This window comes from Conger conger, chromosome 14, assembly GCF_963514075.1.
Source record: "Conger conger chromosome 14, fConCon1.1, whole genome shotgun sequence".
Taxonomy (NCBI): domain Eukaryota; kingdom Metazoa; phylum Chordata; class Actinopteri; order Anguilliformes; family Congridae; genus Conger; species Conger conger.
This window is the reverse complement of record NC_083773.1, coordinates 41,913,302-41,926,773: the sequence shown is the minus strand read 5'-3', so window position 1 is coordinate 41,926,773 and position 13,472 is coordinate 41,913,302. Positions and strand designations below refer to the sequence as shown.

General features: G+C 45.9%; 2 protein-coding genes across 5 annotated transcripts in view; both read left to right on the top strand.

Moving 5' to 3' along the window:
• The window catches only part of si:dkey-49n23.1 (semaphorin-3D), a 77,970-nt gene extending 67,873 nt beyond the window's left edge, over nucleotides 1–10,097 (top strand). For 2 of the 3 annotated variants that reach the window (XM_061219356.1, XM_061219357.1), the window contains exons 14-18: nucleotides 1,333–1,374; nucleotides 2,092–2,249; nucleotides 5,070–5,134; nucleotides 6,163–6,293; nucleotides 7,201–10,097. In XM_061219356.1, coding sequence (XP_061075340.1) covers nucleotides 1,333–1,374; nucleotides 2,092–2,249; nucleotides 5,070–5,134; nucleotides 6,163–6,293; nucleotides 7,201–7,629 — 825 coding nt within the window. In that variant the 3' untranslated portion in view covers nucleotides 7,630–10,097. The remainder of the gene's footprint in view (nucleotides 1–1,332; nucleotides 1,375–2,091; nucleotides 2,250–5,069; nucleotides 5,135–6,162; nucleotides 6,294–7,200) is intronic. The other variant, XM_061219358.1, reaches the window with a different exon arrangement.
• Nucleotides 10,098–10,362: 265 nt separating this feature from the next.
• The window catches only part of LOC133110267 (DDB1- and CUL4-associated factor 1-like), a 29,818-nt gene continuing 26,708 nt past the window's right edge, over nucleotides 10,363–13,472 (top strand). The window contains exons 1-3 of one of the 2 annotated variants that reach the window (XM_061220243.1): nucleotides 10,363–10,532; nucleotides 11,936–12,056; nucleotides 12,596–12,672. In XM_061220243.1, coding sequence (XP_061076227.1) covers nucleotides 11,944–12,056; nucleotides 12,596–12,672 — 190 coding nt within the window. In that variant the 5' untranslated portion in view covers nucleotides 10,363–10,532; nucleotides 11,936–11,943. Of the gene's footprint in view, nucleotides 10,582–11,935; nucleotides 12,057–12,595; nucleotides 12,673–13,472 lie in introns of both variants that reach the window. The other variant, XM_061220242.1, reaches the window with a different exon arrangement.

Sequence of the window (13,472 nt, the reverse complement as noted above, 5' to 3'; positions counted from 1 at the left end):
ACCAGTTCAGACTGGCTCCAAGCTTGACATGGTTTAGCTGGTTGACCAGTTCAGACCAGCTCCTTACTCACAATACTCCATACTCAAGCTGTGTTTTGAAACAGCTGGTAGTTGGTATTTAAAGCTGGTGATAGCTGGATTTTACACCAGGGAGGAGAACAGAAATAACACACGAGAGAAAAGGGGTCTGCAGCGTTTTCCCAGAGAATCTAAATACGTCTGTTAGCAGATGGGCTTGACGACCAGAACAAGACCCATCTATCTTCATTTTGAATTAAAAGGGGAGATTTTCAGCTGTTCTCCAAACGGGCCACATGCGTTGATTATACAGAAGAAGATTAAATACATGGGATGTTGTTCTGAGCCCCAAAAGTGAAAGGGTTTGGTGTTAGAGGGCCCAGTGAGCAAAGGAGAGCATTGTGGAGCTTGTCTATTCTATTTTCTCAGTCATCCTGACAGTTGGTGTGTTGATCATCAATTAGCTTCCCAGCGGAAAAATCTAGGTTTTTTTTAAGCTAGGTTTTGAAACAGCTGGTTGCTGGTTGACCAGTACTACCAGCTCAGACAAGCTACCAACGCTAGCTGGTTGACCAGCTTGTACACAGCTAGACCAGCTTTATGACCAGCTTGGCCGTGCTGGTTGACCAGTTCATACCCAGCTAGACCAGCTTCATGACCAGCTTGGCCAGCTCAATTTTCAAGCTGATCAAGCTGGCACAGCCGGGTTTTACAGCAAGGAATTTACAGTCCTTTAGTATGGTAACACATCTCCAGACACACAATCTCCAATGTATTTTATGGGAAACACCAGGAAAAAAAAGGCAATCAAGATTTGTTCTTGGAATGTAAATGGCATTTACAGTCCTGTAAACAGAAGTAGTTCCGTCTTAAAATAAAGAAATAAGAAAAAGTAAAGTGCAATATAAAAATATAAGCAGGTCCGGCAGGGAGGTGAAGGGGATTGTGGGTATTTCATTAGCTTCTCTGTGGAAGAGGGGCAGTTTGAGTGCAGTGGCGTGGGCTGTTGTCTCGGAGGGCTCCAGCCTTGGCAGACATTCACGAAGGAGTCGCCTAGAGACCTGCAATCGGGAGGTAATCGTCCGAAACCCACACAAAGTCGTTTGAAAAGAAAGGGCACTCTCGAGAGTCCGCAGCGCCGCCTGGTCGAAATGAACCAGTGAGCCGGAAAAAGTTTTTTTTATCTTCGGCCTCGTTTTCCAAAAACCTCTTTGTTCGCCGCTAGAGAAAGAGAAAAAGTCAATAAAAGTGCGTAGCGCTGAGGGTTTTGTGGTCTTGCTTGTTAACACGCTGCCTTTTCTCTTCAACTGACAGAAGCCCACCCCTGTCCTGAACATGGAGCTGTCAACCAAACGGGTGAGTTTCCTGCGGTGGAAATAAAGGACTGCACAATAGCTTAGATTGGACGCTGGGTGAATGGATTTCATTGGATACTTTACATGTGTTTAGTGTGTGTTTAAGGACAGACATTTCATTGACTTTAATGCAGTAAAGGCTATGTATTACTTTTATAATGCAACTGTATGCAGCAAAAAACAATTATGCCATTGTAACCTCCTGAGACCCTGCGTCTGGCTTCCCTGAGCTTTATACAGTATTTATCTTAATATCAGGGAAATTAAATTAAAACACAACATGTTTTTGTCATCTGAGACACGTGGACCATGTGAAATAAGTGTAAAATACTTTTTTACTCAGGAGAAGCTTTGCTCAAAGCCCCCTCATCCAAAAAGCCTCTGGGTCATTCCACACTACAGTTTAGCTGACAGGACATGACTCTCGGCATGTTAGCCCTCTTTGTTGTTGACTCTTTGTTACTGGCGGTGTGTTTGTGACATACACTGTGCTACACAGTAAACACAAGTAAGAAAGTGCTAAAGATGCTAATGCTAGGGCACAGCCTGGTGGCTGAAGGTGTGAACCTCTCTCCTCTCTCTTCCTCCTCTTTCCTCCTCACCTCCTCTCTCCTGCTCTCCCTCTTCTCTCATCTTCTTCTTCTCCTCTCCTCTTCCTCCTGTCTCCTCTCTCCCCTGCTCTTCCTCCTCTCTCTCTCCTCCTCCTCTGCGCGTGCAGCAGCTGCTGTTCGTGAGCAGCGACGCGGGCGTGGCCCAGCTGGGCCTGCAGCGGTGTGGGCTGTACGGCAGGGCGTGTGCAGACTGCTGCCTCTCCAGAGACCCCTACTGCGCCTGGGACGGGCACGCCTGCAGCGGCTACTTCCCCAGTAACAAGAGGTCAGATATACATACCCTATACCCACACCCTGTCTATACCCACACATACCCTATACCCACACCCTGCCTATACCCACACATACCCTATACCCACACCTCGCCTATACCCACACCCTGCCTATACCCACACCCTGTCTATACCCACACATACCCTATACCCATACCCTGTCTATACCCACACATACCCTATACCCACACCCTGTCTATACCCACACACACCCTACACCCACACCCTGTCTATACCCACACATACCCTATACCCACACCCTGCCTATACCCACACATACCCTATACCCACACCTTATCTATACCCACACATACGCTATACCCACACCCTGTCTATACCCACACATACCCTATACCCACACCCTGTCTATACCCACACATACCCTATACCCACACCCTGCCTATACCCACACATACCCTATACCCACACCCTGCCTATACCCACATATACCCTACACCCACACCCTGTCTATACCCACACATACCCTATACCCACACCCTGCCTATACCCACACATACCCTATACCCACACCCTGTCTATACCCACACATACCCTACACCCACACCCTGCCTATACCCACACATACCCTATACCCACACCCTGTCTATAACCACATATACCCTATACCCACACCCTGCCTATACCCACACATACCCTGTACCCACACACTGTCTATACCCACACATACCATGTACCCACACCCTGTCTATACCCACACATACCCTATACCCACACATACACTGTACCCACACCCCACCTATACCCACACATACCCTGTACCCACACCCTGTCTATACCCACACACACCCTATACCCACACATACCCTGTACCCACACCCTGCCTATACCCACACATACCCTGTACCCGCACCCTGTCTATACCCACACATACCCTACACCCACACATACCCTGTACCCACACCCTGTCTATACCCACATATACCCACATATATCCTATACCCACACCCTGCCTATACCCACACATACCCTATACCCAGCACTGCCTATACCCACACATACCCTGTACCCACACCCTGTCTATACCCAACACTGCCTATACTCATACCCTGTCTATACCCACACCCTCTAATCATACCCTGTCCATACACATGATCATCAGCCTATACCCACACATACCCTATACCCTATACCCAAACAGGTATTTTACCCAAATTTGCATCAAACCTTGTTTGTTCAGGCCTATACCCAGCACTGCCTATACCCACACATACCCTATATCCACACCCTGTCTATACCCACACATACCCTATACCCACACCCTGCCTATACCCACACATACCCTGTACCCAGTACTGCCTATACCCACACATACCCTATATCCACATCCCGCCTATACCCACACATACCCTATACCCACACCCTGCACATACCCAACACTGCCTATACTCATACCCTGCCTATACCCACACATACCCTATATCCACACCCCGCCTATACCCACACATACCCTATACCCACACCCTGTCTATACCCACACATACCCTATATCCACATCCCGCCTATACCCACACATACCCTATACCCACACCCTGCACATACCCAACACTGCCTATACTCATACCCTGTCTATACTCACACCCTCTAATCATACCATGTCCATACACATCATCATCAGACATCACTGTGCCCATCATTCTAGTGAGCTAAAGTTCAAACAGGTATTTTACCCAAATTTCCATCAAACCTTGTTTGTTCAGGCCTTTTGGAAGTTTGGTTTGTTAGACTTGTTTAAAGATCTTTGTCAAATGTTTTCAGTATGTGGATATGCTTGATCATAATTGTTTATGGTGTATTTAATTAACTGTAAAAGCATGCAAAAATATCCATTTTGATTAGTTCGATGTCCTTTGTTTAGAGATTTACCCTGGACCAAGTGCAAGGTCTCAATCTAATCTCCTGCTGATAAGAAAAGCACTTTACTGAAATTAGAAAAATGAATGTTTTAACAGGACATTCATCATACTAAAAAAACTCAATGAATCAATTTAATACAATGATTGATGTCAGATTTCTGTCAATTCACATATTCACATTTTTGTTTCACTTATTCCCTAAGTAGTGTAGGGAAATCAAATCTTGGTAAGATGTGACATTAAGGTTAAAATAATATATTTTAGTTATTGCACCAGGCTACAGCCTGACTCTGTTCAGTTTTTTCTCAGAATAATAGCAATACCATAAGCATAAATTCATTGTGTACATGGCCTGACGTGTGCCTAAATCTAAAGCATTTCCACTGGACATATTATCTTGACAAATGATAATGTGTTAGCGATAATGTGTGAACACACATTACAGCAGGAAGCTGGGCCCATGGACTGTGCTCTGCTCTCTGCCAAGGACTCTGTTGATTAATGACCGATAGTTTGGCCTTTTGGTTTCTTTCAGTGTCCTTATTTTACGTTTTTGTATGTACTATGCGGGTAATGATATGTTTGTTCACCTTATTATTATTATTATTATTATTATTAAGGAACACAAACTTTTCACCTGCATAGGACACATATTAGTATTGCATTTTCCTTTCTTATTTTATGTGTACTAATGTGTGTATTACTGTATGTGTATATTTCGTGTATATGTTTGTGTACCTTAACTCTTGTCATGGTCATCTTTCTATATCTTATCTTTTGTAAGTGAACATCTGGTCTGTCAGACTCTGGAATGATAGGTATTCAGCTGTTAAGAGCTGTTAAGAGAAAGGTATAATCGGTGGCGAGTTTGCCGAATTTGGAAATGGAGCTGGCTGCTGAAAAGGAGAGAGCTGACGCGCGTTTCCTCTGGCCTCACAGGCGCGCCCGCAGACAGGACGTGAGGTTCGGGGACCCCCGGAGCCAGTGCTACGACCTGGAGGACGGTAACCACCGCTATCCGCCATGTCCACGGCCGCCCAGGCACCGCGCCGGAACGCTGCGTTTTGCTTTCATCACAGACCGGGGGTGTCGGGTGCAGCTGGGGTGTTAGTGTAGTTTTCTGCATACGCCTAAAGAATCGAAGACCACCACCCCTGAGCACCTCGCTGATCTGTGACACAGCTCTCAACCGGGCCTGGGTCAAATACGGAACTGTTATGGATTGAAATACTTTTCGGGGCTCGCCTGATCTTGGCTGGCGCAACTGAGCCAAACAAGAGAAGGTGGGATTTGCACTTTTTGATAGTATTTCAATGATTCCCCCTGCTGAAAGAAAACTGGTCAAGCTAGGTTTTGAAACGGCTGGTAGCTGGTCATTTCAAGCTGCTCATAGCTGGATTTTCCATCAGGGCCAATACCCCAGACAAGCTCAGTAAAGAGTATTTGAAACAGGTCCGGTTTCCCGTCTCCTGCTTTGCGTTTCACTCGTGCTGGATGTCATCTCAGTGCAGCCCTCGTCCCTGCTGTTCTGTGGCTGCTCCCTCATATCCTCAAATCAGATCATTAGACCCTTCTCACCAGCTGGACCTGCTACCTCTTTAGACGTCATCATTTACACCCTCTTTCTGTATTGCCTGACTCTCCTTCTGGAGTAGTTACAGGAACGGTTGTGTAAATATGGCTTAGGTGTGCAACGGTAATTCATTCTGCTTACAAAACTAAATCTGCTGGTTTGGTCAGCTAACTTTATACTAGTCGATTATAAATGGGCTTTCAATGCCTTCTGGGTCATATTGCACTTTTGCATTCCTAAGACGGACACTAACAATGTTCACCACTTTTAACTGTGGTAGCAGTTTTGGTAACGTTACCATCAGCATATAATATTATATAATATAGTATACCAAAATGCTTGAATCTATAACCTCACCTTAATTGAGCTATCATAGGAGCCTTTGATTTCCCTGACTGTAAGGTTCCCTCTAGTGGCGAGAGGGTGACAGTGCGGTAACCCAGACCGCTGTGTTTGCAGGTTCAGACGGCGTGGAGGAGAAGGTGGTCTACGGGGTGGAGAGTAACTCCACGTTCCTGGAGTGCGTCCCGCGGTCGCCGCAGACCGAGGTCAGGTGGAGCGTGCAGCAGCAGGAGCAGAGCAGCAGAGAGGTGAGGGAGGGGGCACGGCGGAAAGCTCTGGAACATTCCCAGTGTGCTGCTGAACTCAGGCCAGTCGTGGATACTTTATGAGGCACACAGGAATTCCTATTGGTCCGCTGTCTGTAGGGAAACCTTGTCTCAGAACTCTGAAGTTTAGGAATTTTCAATTGTGCATTCAATATGTCCGATCTTACGAAAGAGGACATTTGGTCTGAATGTTGGTGAAGAAAGGCGGCTTAAAATGTATTTTCAGCGGCTTGTAGGAAATTTACTGCCGTCTAAAAATGTTGGACATCTCAAATAAAGATAGAATGTTTGTCCCAGAACTGGGGATTGCGCAGAGTCTTCTGATGAACTCAAGCACCCCCTCACCTCTCTCTCCCTCTCTCTCTCTCTCTCCCTCTCTCCATCACCCCTCCCTCTCTCTCCATCACCCCTCTCCCTCTCTCTCCATCACCCCCTCCCTCCCTCTCTCTCCCCCTCTCTCTTCCTCTTTCTTCCTCCCCATCACCCCTCTCTCTCTCCCTCCCTCTCTCCCTCTCTCCCTCCCCATCACCTCTCTCTCCCTCTCCCTCCCTCTCTCTCCCTCGCTCTCTCTCCCTCTCCCCTTCCCTCTCCCTCCCTCTCTCCCCCTCTCTATCTCCCTCTCCCTCCCTCTCTCTCCCTCTCTCTCCCCTCTCTCTCTCTCTCCCCCTCTCCCCCTCTCTCTCCCTCTCTCTCCCTCTCTCTCCCCCTCCCTTTCTCTCTCTCTCTCCCCCTCCCTTTCTCCCTCTCCCTCCCTCTCTCTCTCTCCCTCTCCCTCCCTCTCTCTCCCTCGCTCTCTCTCTCTCTCTCCCTCCCTCCCTCCCTCCCTCCCTCTCTCTCCCTCTCCCCCTCTCTCTCCCTCCCTCTCCCTCTCTCTCTCTCTCTCTCTCAGTTGCTGTGGAGTGAGGGTCGTGTGGTGCCCATGCAGCGGGGCGTTCTCCTGCAGCGTTTGGAGCCGGCCGACTCGGGCGTGTACGTGTGCACGGCCCGCGAGCACTCCTTCTCCCGGCCGCTAGCCCGCTACGCGCTGCGCGTGCTCCCCGCCGAGCGTGTGGCCGCGGCCCCGGCCCCCGCCCCGGCCCCCGCCCTGCCCCAGCCCGCGGCCCGGGGCCCCGTGGCCCCGTACGCCCACACCCCGCGGAGCTACAAGGAGCTGCAGCTGCTGGGCGGGGCGGGGCTGAGCGCGGATGAGTACTGCGAGCAGCTGTGGTGGCGGGAGAAGAGGAGGCAGAACAAGCTGCGCAACCTCAAGTGGAAGCAGCAGGCCGCCAAGGCCCGCGTCCGCCGCCACGGGCCCCTGCCCCCGCCCGCCGGGGCGTAGGGGCCGGGCCGAGGGCCGCAGGGGGACATGGGACAGGCGCCGAAAATCTAGCCTCCATTTTGTTTCGTTTTTTTTGACGCGTGATAACATATATCCTCAGACACAGGGCGGCAGGGGAAAATGGGACAGGCGCAGAAAATCTAGCCTCCATTTTGTTTCATTTAACGCTGTAGACTTTGACGAATGCCTGTGTCCCTTTTCCCCGTTGTCCCGCCCCCCCCCCGAGTCTCCCAGACTTGCCGGCATGAACCGGTTCACTCGGGAGCGCCGACCGACTTTAAGGCGGACGGCACACGCTCCCTACCCATAATTCCCCTCCCGTGTCCCCGCCGCAGCACTCCAGATGCGGCGTCCATCTTGTTTTCGGGGTTTCCGTGCGTGTGGACCGTGCTGGGTAAATCTGCTTCGCGTTTCCGCCGCGGAGCGTGTCTACTTTTTTCGGACAGGTTGCCAGAAGCGCTTCACGCTACGGCGATCCCGTTTTCCCCGCGGTCGGGAGCGGCGTGGGGAACGGCCGCTCTCCGGAGCCGAGGAGTCGCCACTCGGCCGCATCTGGAACGGATGAAACCCCAGAGCCCCGCAGAATCAAAGTGATAAAGGCCTTCTCTGGCGTGTTTCAGCACCTCCTCAACATCTTAAAAGCAGAAAATGTCTTCAAGCATCCCGGTAACCAAGGCCAGGATTTTCCAGATGGACTGGGAGTGTGGAACCAGCCTCCCCGCATCATAAAGCACTGCGATTTGTGCATGTTTTTCCATTTAGGTTTGGTACATTGTAAATCTTTAAATGTGGGGGTTGTACCTTTTTCACATTTTTATATTCATTTCTAATATTCTGTTCATATGCCAGACCATGGCAAATTCAGAACAGGAAACACATTAAACAAAACTGTTTTTGACTTTCAAACTCTTTTTCTGGAGCTGGTGAAGCATATGATATTATACCAGGAAGGATTCTAAAGAACGTTGTGAATGTTGTTTAATGGAAGAACAGAATATAGAGACCTTACTGATAATTCAGAAAGTCAAAATGTACCTAGACATTTGTAACAAGAAATTATCCAATTTCAAGGTTTCTTAAGTGTTCAACACTAGATTAACTAACACTGAAATGATCATACAGTAATACATGTTATTACATTCTCTGCTGCATGTGAATTCTTACATGACTTGTGATTTATTTTGTCAGTGATTCTTTCTTTCACAGCACATAATGTAAGTTCTTCTTGTGTGACCAAGAATATGTATCTGCATAGTATAATCTTTTCTTTAAAATAAACACAGTCGCCCCTGTCTTCAGGCAGATCATAGTACGGACCATAGTACAGCATAGTACATAACACACCCAGTAGGACAGTACAGTCTGAATTTAGATAAACAGCTGCTATATCATGGCTTTAAGAACATCGGCATTCCCAGGGCATTCGAATGTGATTGCAATGGTTGAGTTAGTTTTAAAACGGATCATTTACTAAGCTGTCATAAAGCACTTGATACATGCAGTCAATGTCCTTGCTTCAATGTGTATTTTATTGTAAATGTATTATTTTTATAGGCTAGGAACACAGAACCAGACTGTGGTTCAAATTGTGCTTTTTTATACAATGATTCTGACACAACGCACATAATTGTATGTTTTACAACAGAGTTAGAAAAGTGTGTTTGCATTTTGTGCTGTTCATATTTTTAGAGTCATTAAAGTAAGGTGTTTCTGCGGAATCAGTAACATTTCTTACAGAAACACAAAACGTAGGACTGTTAGCTGTCTCCATCTAGTGTTATTTTGTGTCCACAGCATGAGTCACAAGTGAAATGTTTGTTATTTCATTATTTTTCAATACTGTTATCATTGAAATAATACTTCCTCCTGTAGAATGTTTTTTTGCACACTCTCGTTTTCTATTTAATTATTTACAGCGAGGAATTACATACAATTAACGTGTTCCAGTATTTCTGTTTTTGGGGAGAAAAAACAATTGTGTAGATCATATCAACCTCTGCAATCAATTAAAGCTACCAACATAAAATCTATTTTGAAAATATATCAATAATTAGGACGTGATCTTTGAGAGATTATTTTCATTTTAGCATAGATGATCATTATGTACACTTTATTCTCTAAAACCTTGTTACTGGTATATTTTAAGTCAAATGTCAGTGGTTACCATATTAAATACATTCCCTTTTTTCTGTTTCTGTATTGCTATTTATATTACCAACGAAATTCATGCTATTTAATGTGTGAGCCTACATTAGTCAACTATGAAAGAACTGGAACGAATACCCCATGTCCATTTATTTTATTGACCAATGCAAATATAAAATAATGGGAAAATACTGTAATCCAGTACCATAACCACTGAAAATGAGGAGAAAACATTGTAATGTACAGTCTAATGTATTTAACCGACAATGTACTCATGACACAGCTAATATTGTTGCCCTCTTAATAAAAATATTTTATGTAAATATTGTGATTTTCATTTATTATTATTATTTTCCTTGTGATTGATTTCAGATACACTCATACACTCATAAGTTTCACTGTTCATTTATTTCTCTATATGCCAAACCCCATGGTTTAAGAAGAATTAGCGTCAAGTGTGAGCGCAATTGAACCGAAGACTGCAAAAACGAAAGCAATGTTGAAACTACAGCAGCCAGACCGCAACACTTTCATTTTTATAATACGCCATCAAAACTCGACTGCAGTCGCAGTTGATGACGATTCAGCGTGGTCGCCATAATAAACCCACGATAGAACCTGAGCGTGTGAGATCATAAATGTGGCGGGGAGAATACCTACAATATTGACAAATTAGTGATAGCAAGTATTCTCTGTTACATAGTTTCGTTGCAGTTAAAGTTACACGGTTGGGGTTGAAAACTGAGCGGGACCGTGAGGTGAGACGTTCTGATATGGAAGTCGCTGATCCTGTCAGAAACCAGTCAGGTTGAGTTTTTTTTCCACTGGCTAACAGTAACTCTAGCATAACTAGCAAGCTACCTGCCGTTAGCAGCAGTTTTATGATACGATTAACTAGCATGATTTGATGAAGCTAGTCCGCTAGGCTTGCACACGAAATGTCTTACTAGCTACATTTTTTTGCTTTGACTAACTATTTTCGGAAGTTGCATGAGTTCGCGAGGTAGCACGCCAGCTAACTAACTAGCTCGTTAGCCAGCCAGTCGCGCTTTACACGTGAACTGAACAAAACATGAAGATAGTGGTGTTAACCAAGCTAGCGGAATGCCTGACAAACATGCAAAAGTTAGTAAAACCACAGCAGACATTTGCGTGAAGGGACTGAACTGCATTTAGTAATGTTAGCTAACAAGGGGCGCGTTCGCCTATAGCTAGAAGTTGTATACAGACTGCCGCTGTCTGCTGCCGCTGTGCAGTCTGAAGCACTCCGCAACACTTCTGTGAAAAATGAACTTGGCCGCCAATGTGCTAGCGCTAACATTATCAGTGTAGCATACCAGCTAGCTAACTGTGTAAATTACAGGACTGATACGAGCTATTGTAGTTATATACTTTGATCGCTAGCTGTATACTTTGTGTAGTCAATTTGCTGGCATGCCTGGTAGCCTACCCAATGTCAGAATCAGACATCTGCCCCCAACAGCCGTGCACCTGATAGAACATTTGGCTTTATAACTGTAGCGAGCTTTAGCTGGAGATGCAGCGTGACAGTTAGCTAGCCAACTGGCGTGTTAACCCTTTAGTGACTGTCCAAGGCCCTATTTAACTTGTTCGAGTTTATTTTAATGTAAAACGAAGGTTTTAAATTACATTTCTATCTTTTTTGTTATTTAGATTCATCCCAATGCTTCGGTCCTAAAATTAGTGACGTTATGACGTCCTGAAAACAGATTGTTTATTCACATCCTAAAACGCTTAAAATGAACCGTCGCAGTGTGTTTATATTTGGCATAATTATAAATTATAAATAAAGATAACCATATAATCCCTCCGCTGTGAAGTGAGCGTTGCGTGTGTGGCGGCTGTTGGCAGGTCGAATTCGCACGCTTTGATAAAGCCGGCGCCTGGACACAACGTTGCCTCGCATCTGCAACTAAAAGTGCACGTCGGGGCGCCTGGTTCTCCTCCACTCCACATATTTATAACTAATTTGAAGAACCCCCACCCCGCAAACCAGAAGTAGAATCCAAATTTTAACGAAGACCTATTCCTTTGGGAAAGAGGAACGCTGATTGTATCCCGTTGGTCCTTCGTCATTAGGCTAGTATAACGTGTAGCTGCGATGGAAATTTATCGGTGTTACCCTACTCTCGTTTCCCAGGCAACGCCATGGCTTCACCGTCTGCCAGTGTGGACACGAAGGCGGAGCTGACGGCCCTTTTGGAGCAGTGGGAACGGGAGCAGCAGGGCAGTACCCCGGACATGGTCTCCATCCTCACAAAGTTAGTGCTCAGTGCTGTTTTGCTGATAGTTTACACGACAGTCTTTAGTCGCTAACCCCCGCGTAGTGCAGACCGTCCATTGGCTCAGTATTGAACTTGGCCCCGCCCCCTTAATGGATTTTCAAATAATCAAATCGCACTGTTGTGGCTTCAGCAGTACCCCGAGAGAACAGTCGGTGTTAAGAATACGAAACCGATTGTCAGCCGGGTGACTCCAAAGGGTGTGTATTTATGTAAGGTTAATGTTCTCATTAGCTCGATGGGAAAAGGGTCATATCTTTCTCTGTTCATACCATTTTTGACATCACCCACCTTACATTTCCACATTGTTTTGCACTGTCAATGAAAAAAATGTTAATTTGGAAATTTCAAATTGCAGGTGAAAATTCCAGGGGTTGCTGGTACCTTTTGTATTATAGCACAAAGAGCATGTGGTACTGAATCTCTGCAGCTTTGCTTGTGAGTTGGGCTGGTAAAAATGTGTGTGTGTGTGTGTGTGTGTGTGTGTGTGTGTGTGCGTGTGCGTGCGTGTGTTGCAGGATCTCAGAGCTGATTGAGCGGGAAACGGAGGAGTACCACAAAGCGGACCCCGATCCGTTCGACGACCGCCATCCAGGTGGGGCCCAGTCTTCCGTCAGCCCTGCCTCTCTGCTGAAGAGCACACGTGCACAGTGCATAAGTATTTGGACAGCGGTACAATTTCTGTTCTTTTGACTCTGTACTCCAACATATTGGATTAGAAATGAAACCATGAATGTGAGGTTGAAGTGCAGACTGCCCTTTTTAATTTATTTGTAATTTAATTTTTGCATTCATATTGGGTGGTGCGTATAGGAATCACTTCCCTTTTTATACATAGACCCCCGTTTTAGGGGGCCGAAAGTAATTGGATGTTTGAGTTCTCAGCTGCTTCCGAATAGTCGGGCGTATTCAATCTCTTCCTTAGTGCAGGTGTAAGAAAGCTTTCAGTATATAGTCTTAATTCCAGTCAGTATATAGTCTGGATGCATTCACACATCACCCAATATGGATGTAAATACCCTCAAATTAAAGGTCACAGTCTGCATTTAACCCCACATTTATTTTTTTTACTTTCAAATCCAATGTGCTGGAGCCAAAAGAACATAAATTGTACAAACTGTCCAAATACATACACACTGCACTGCATGTCTTATGCCTGAGGTGCTTCATACAGAATAACTAGCCTCTTATCTGGGAAACATGGAACCATTTCACTCTTCTGGTAGTATTGCGGTTTCCTATTTTATACGCTTTACTGAGCTTGTCTGGTGTATTTGGACCTCTGGCCTTCTGGTCCTCTTGGTTGGCTCAGTTGCACCAGCCAAGATTACGAGCACAGAAACCTATTTGAATCCAACATGACTACGTATTTGAACCATTATCCATGGATATCCA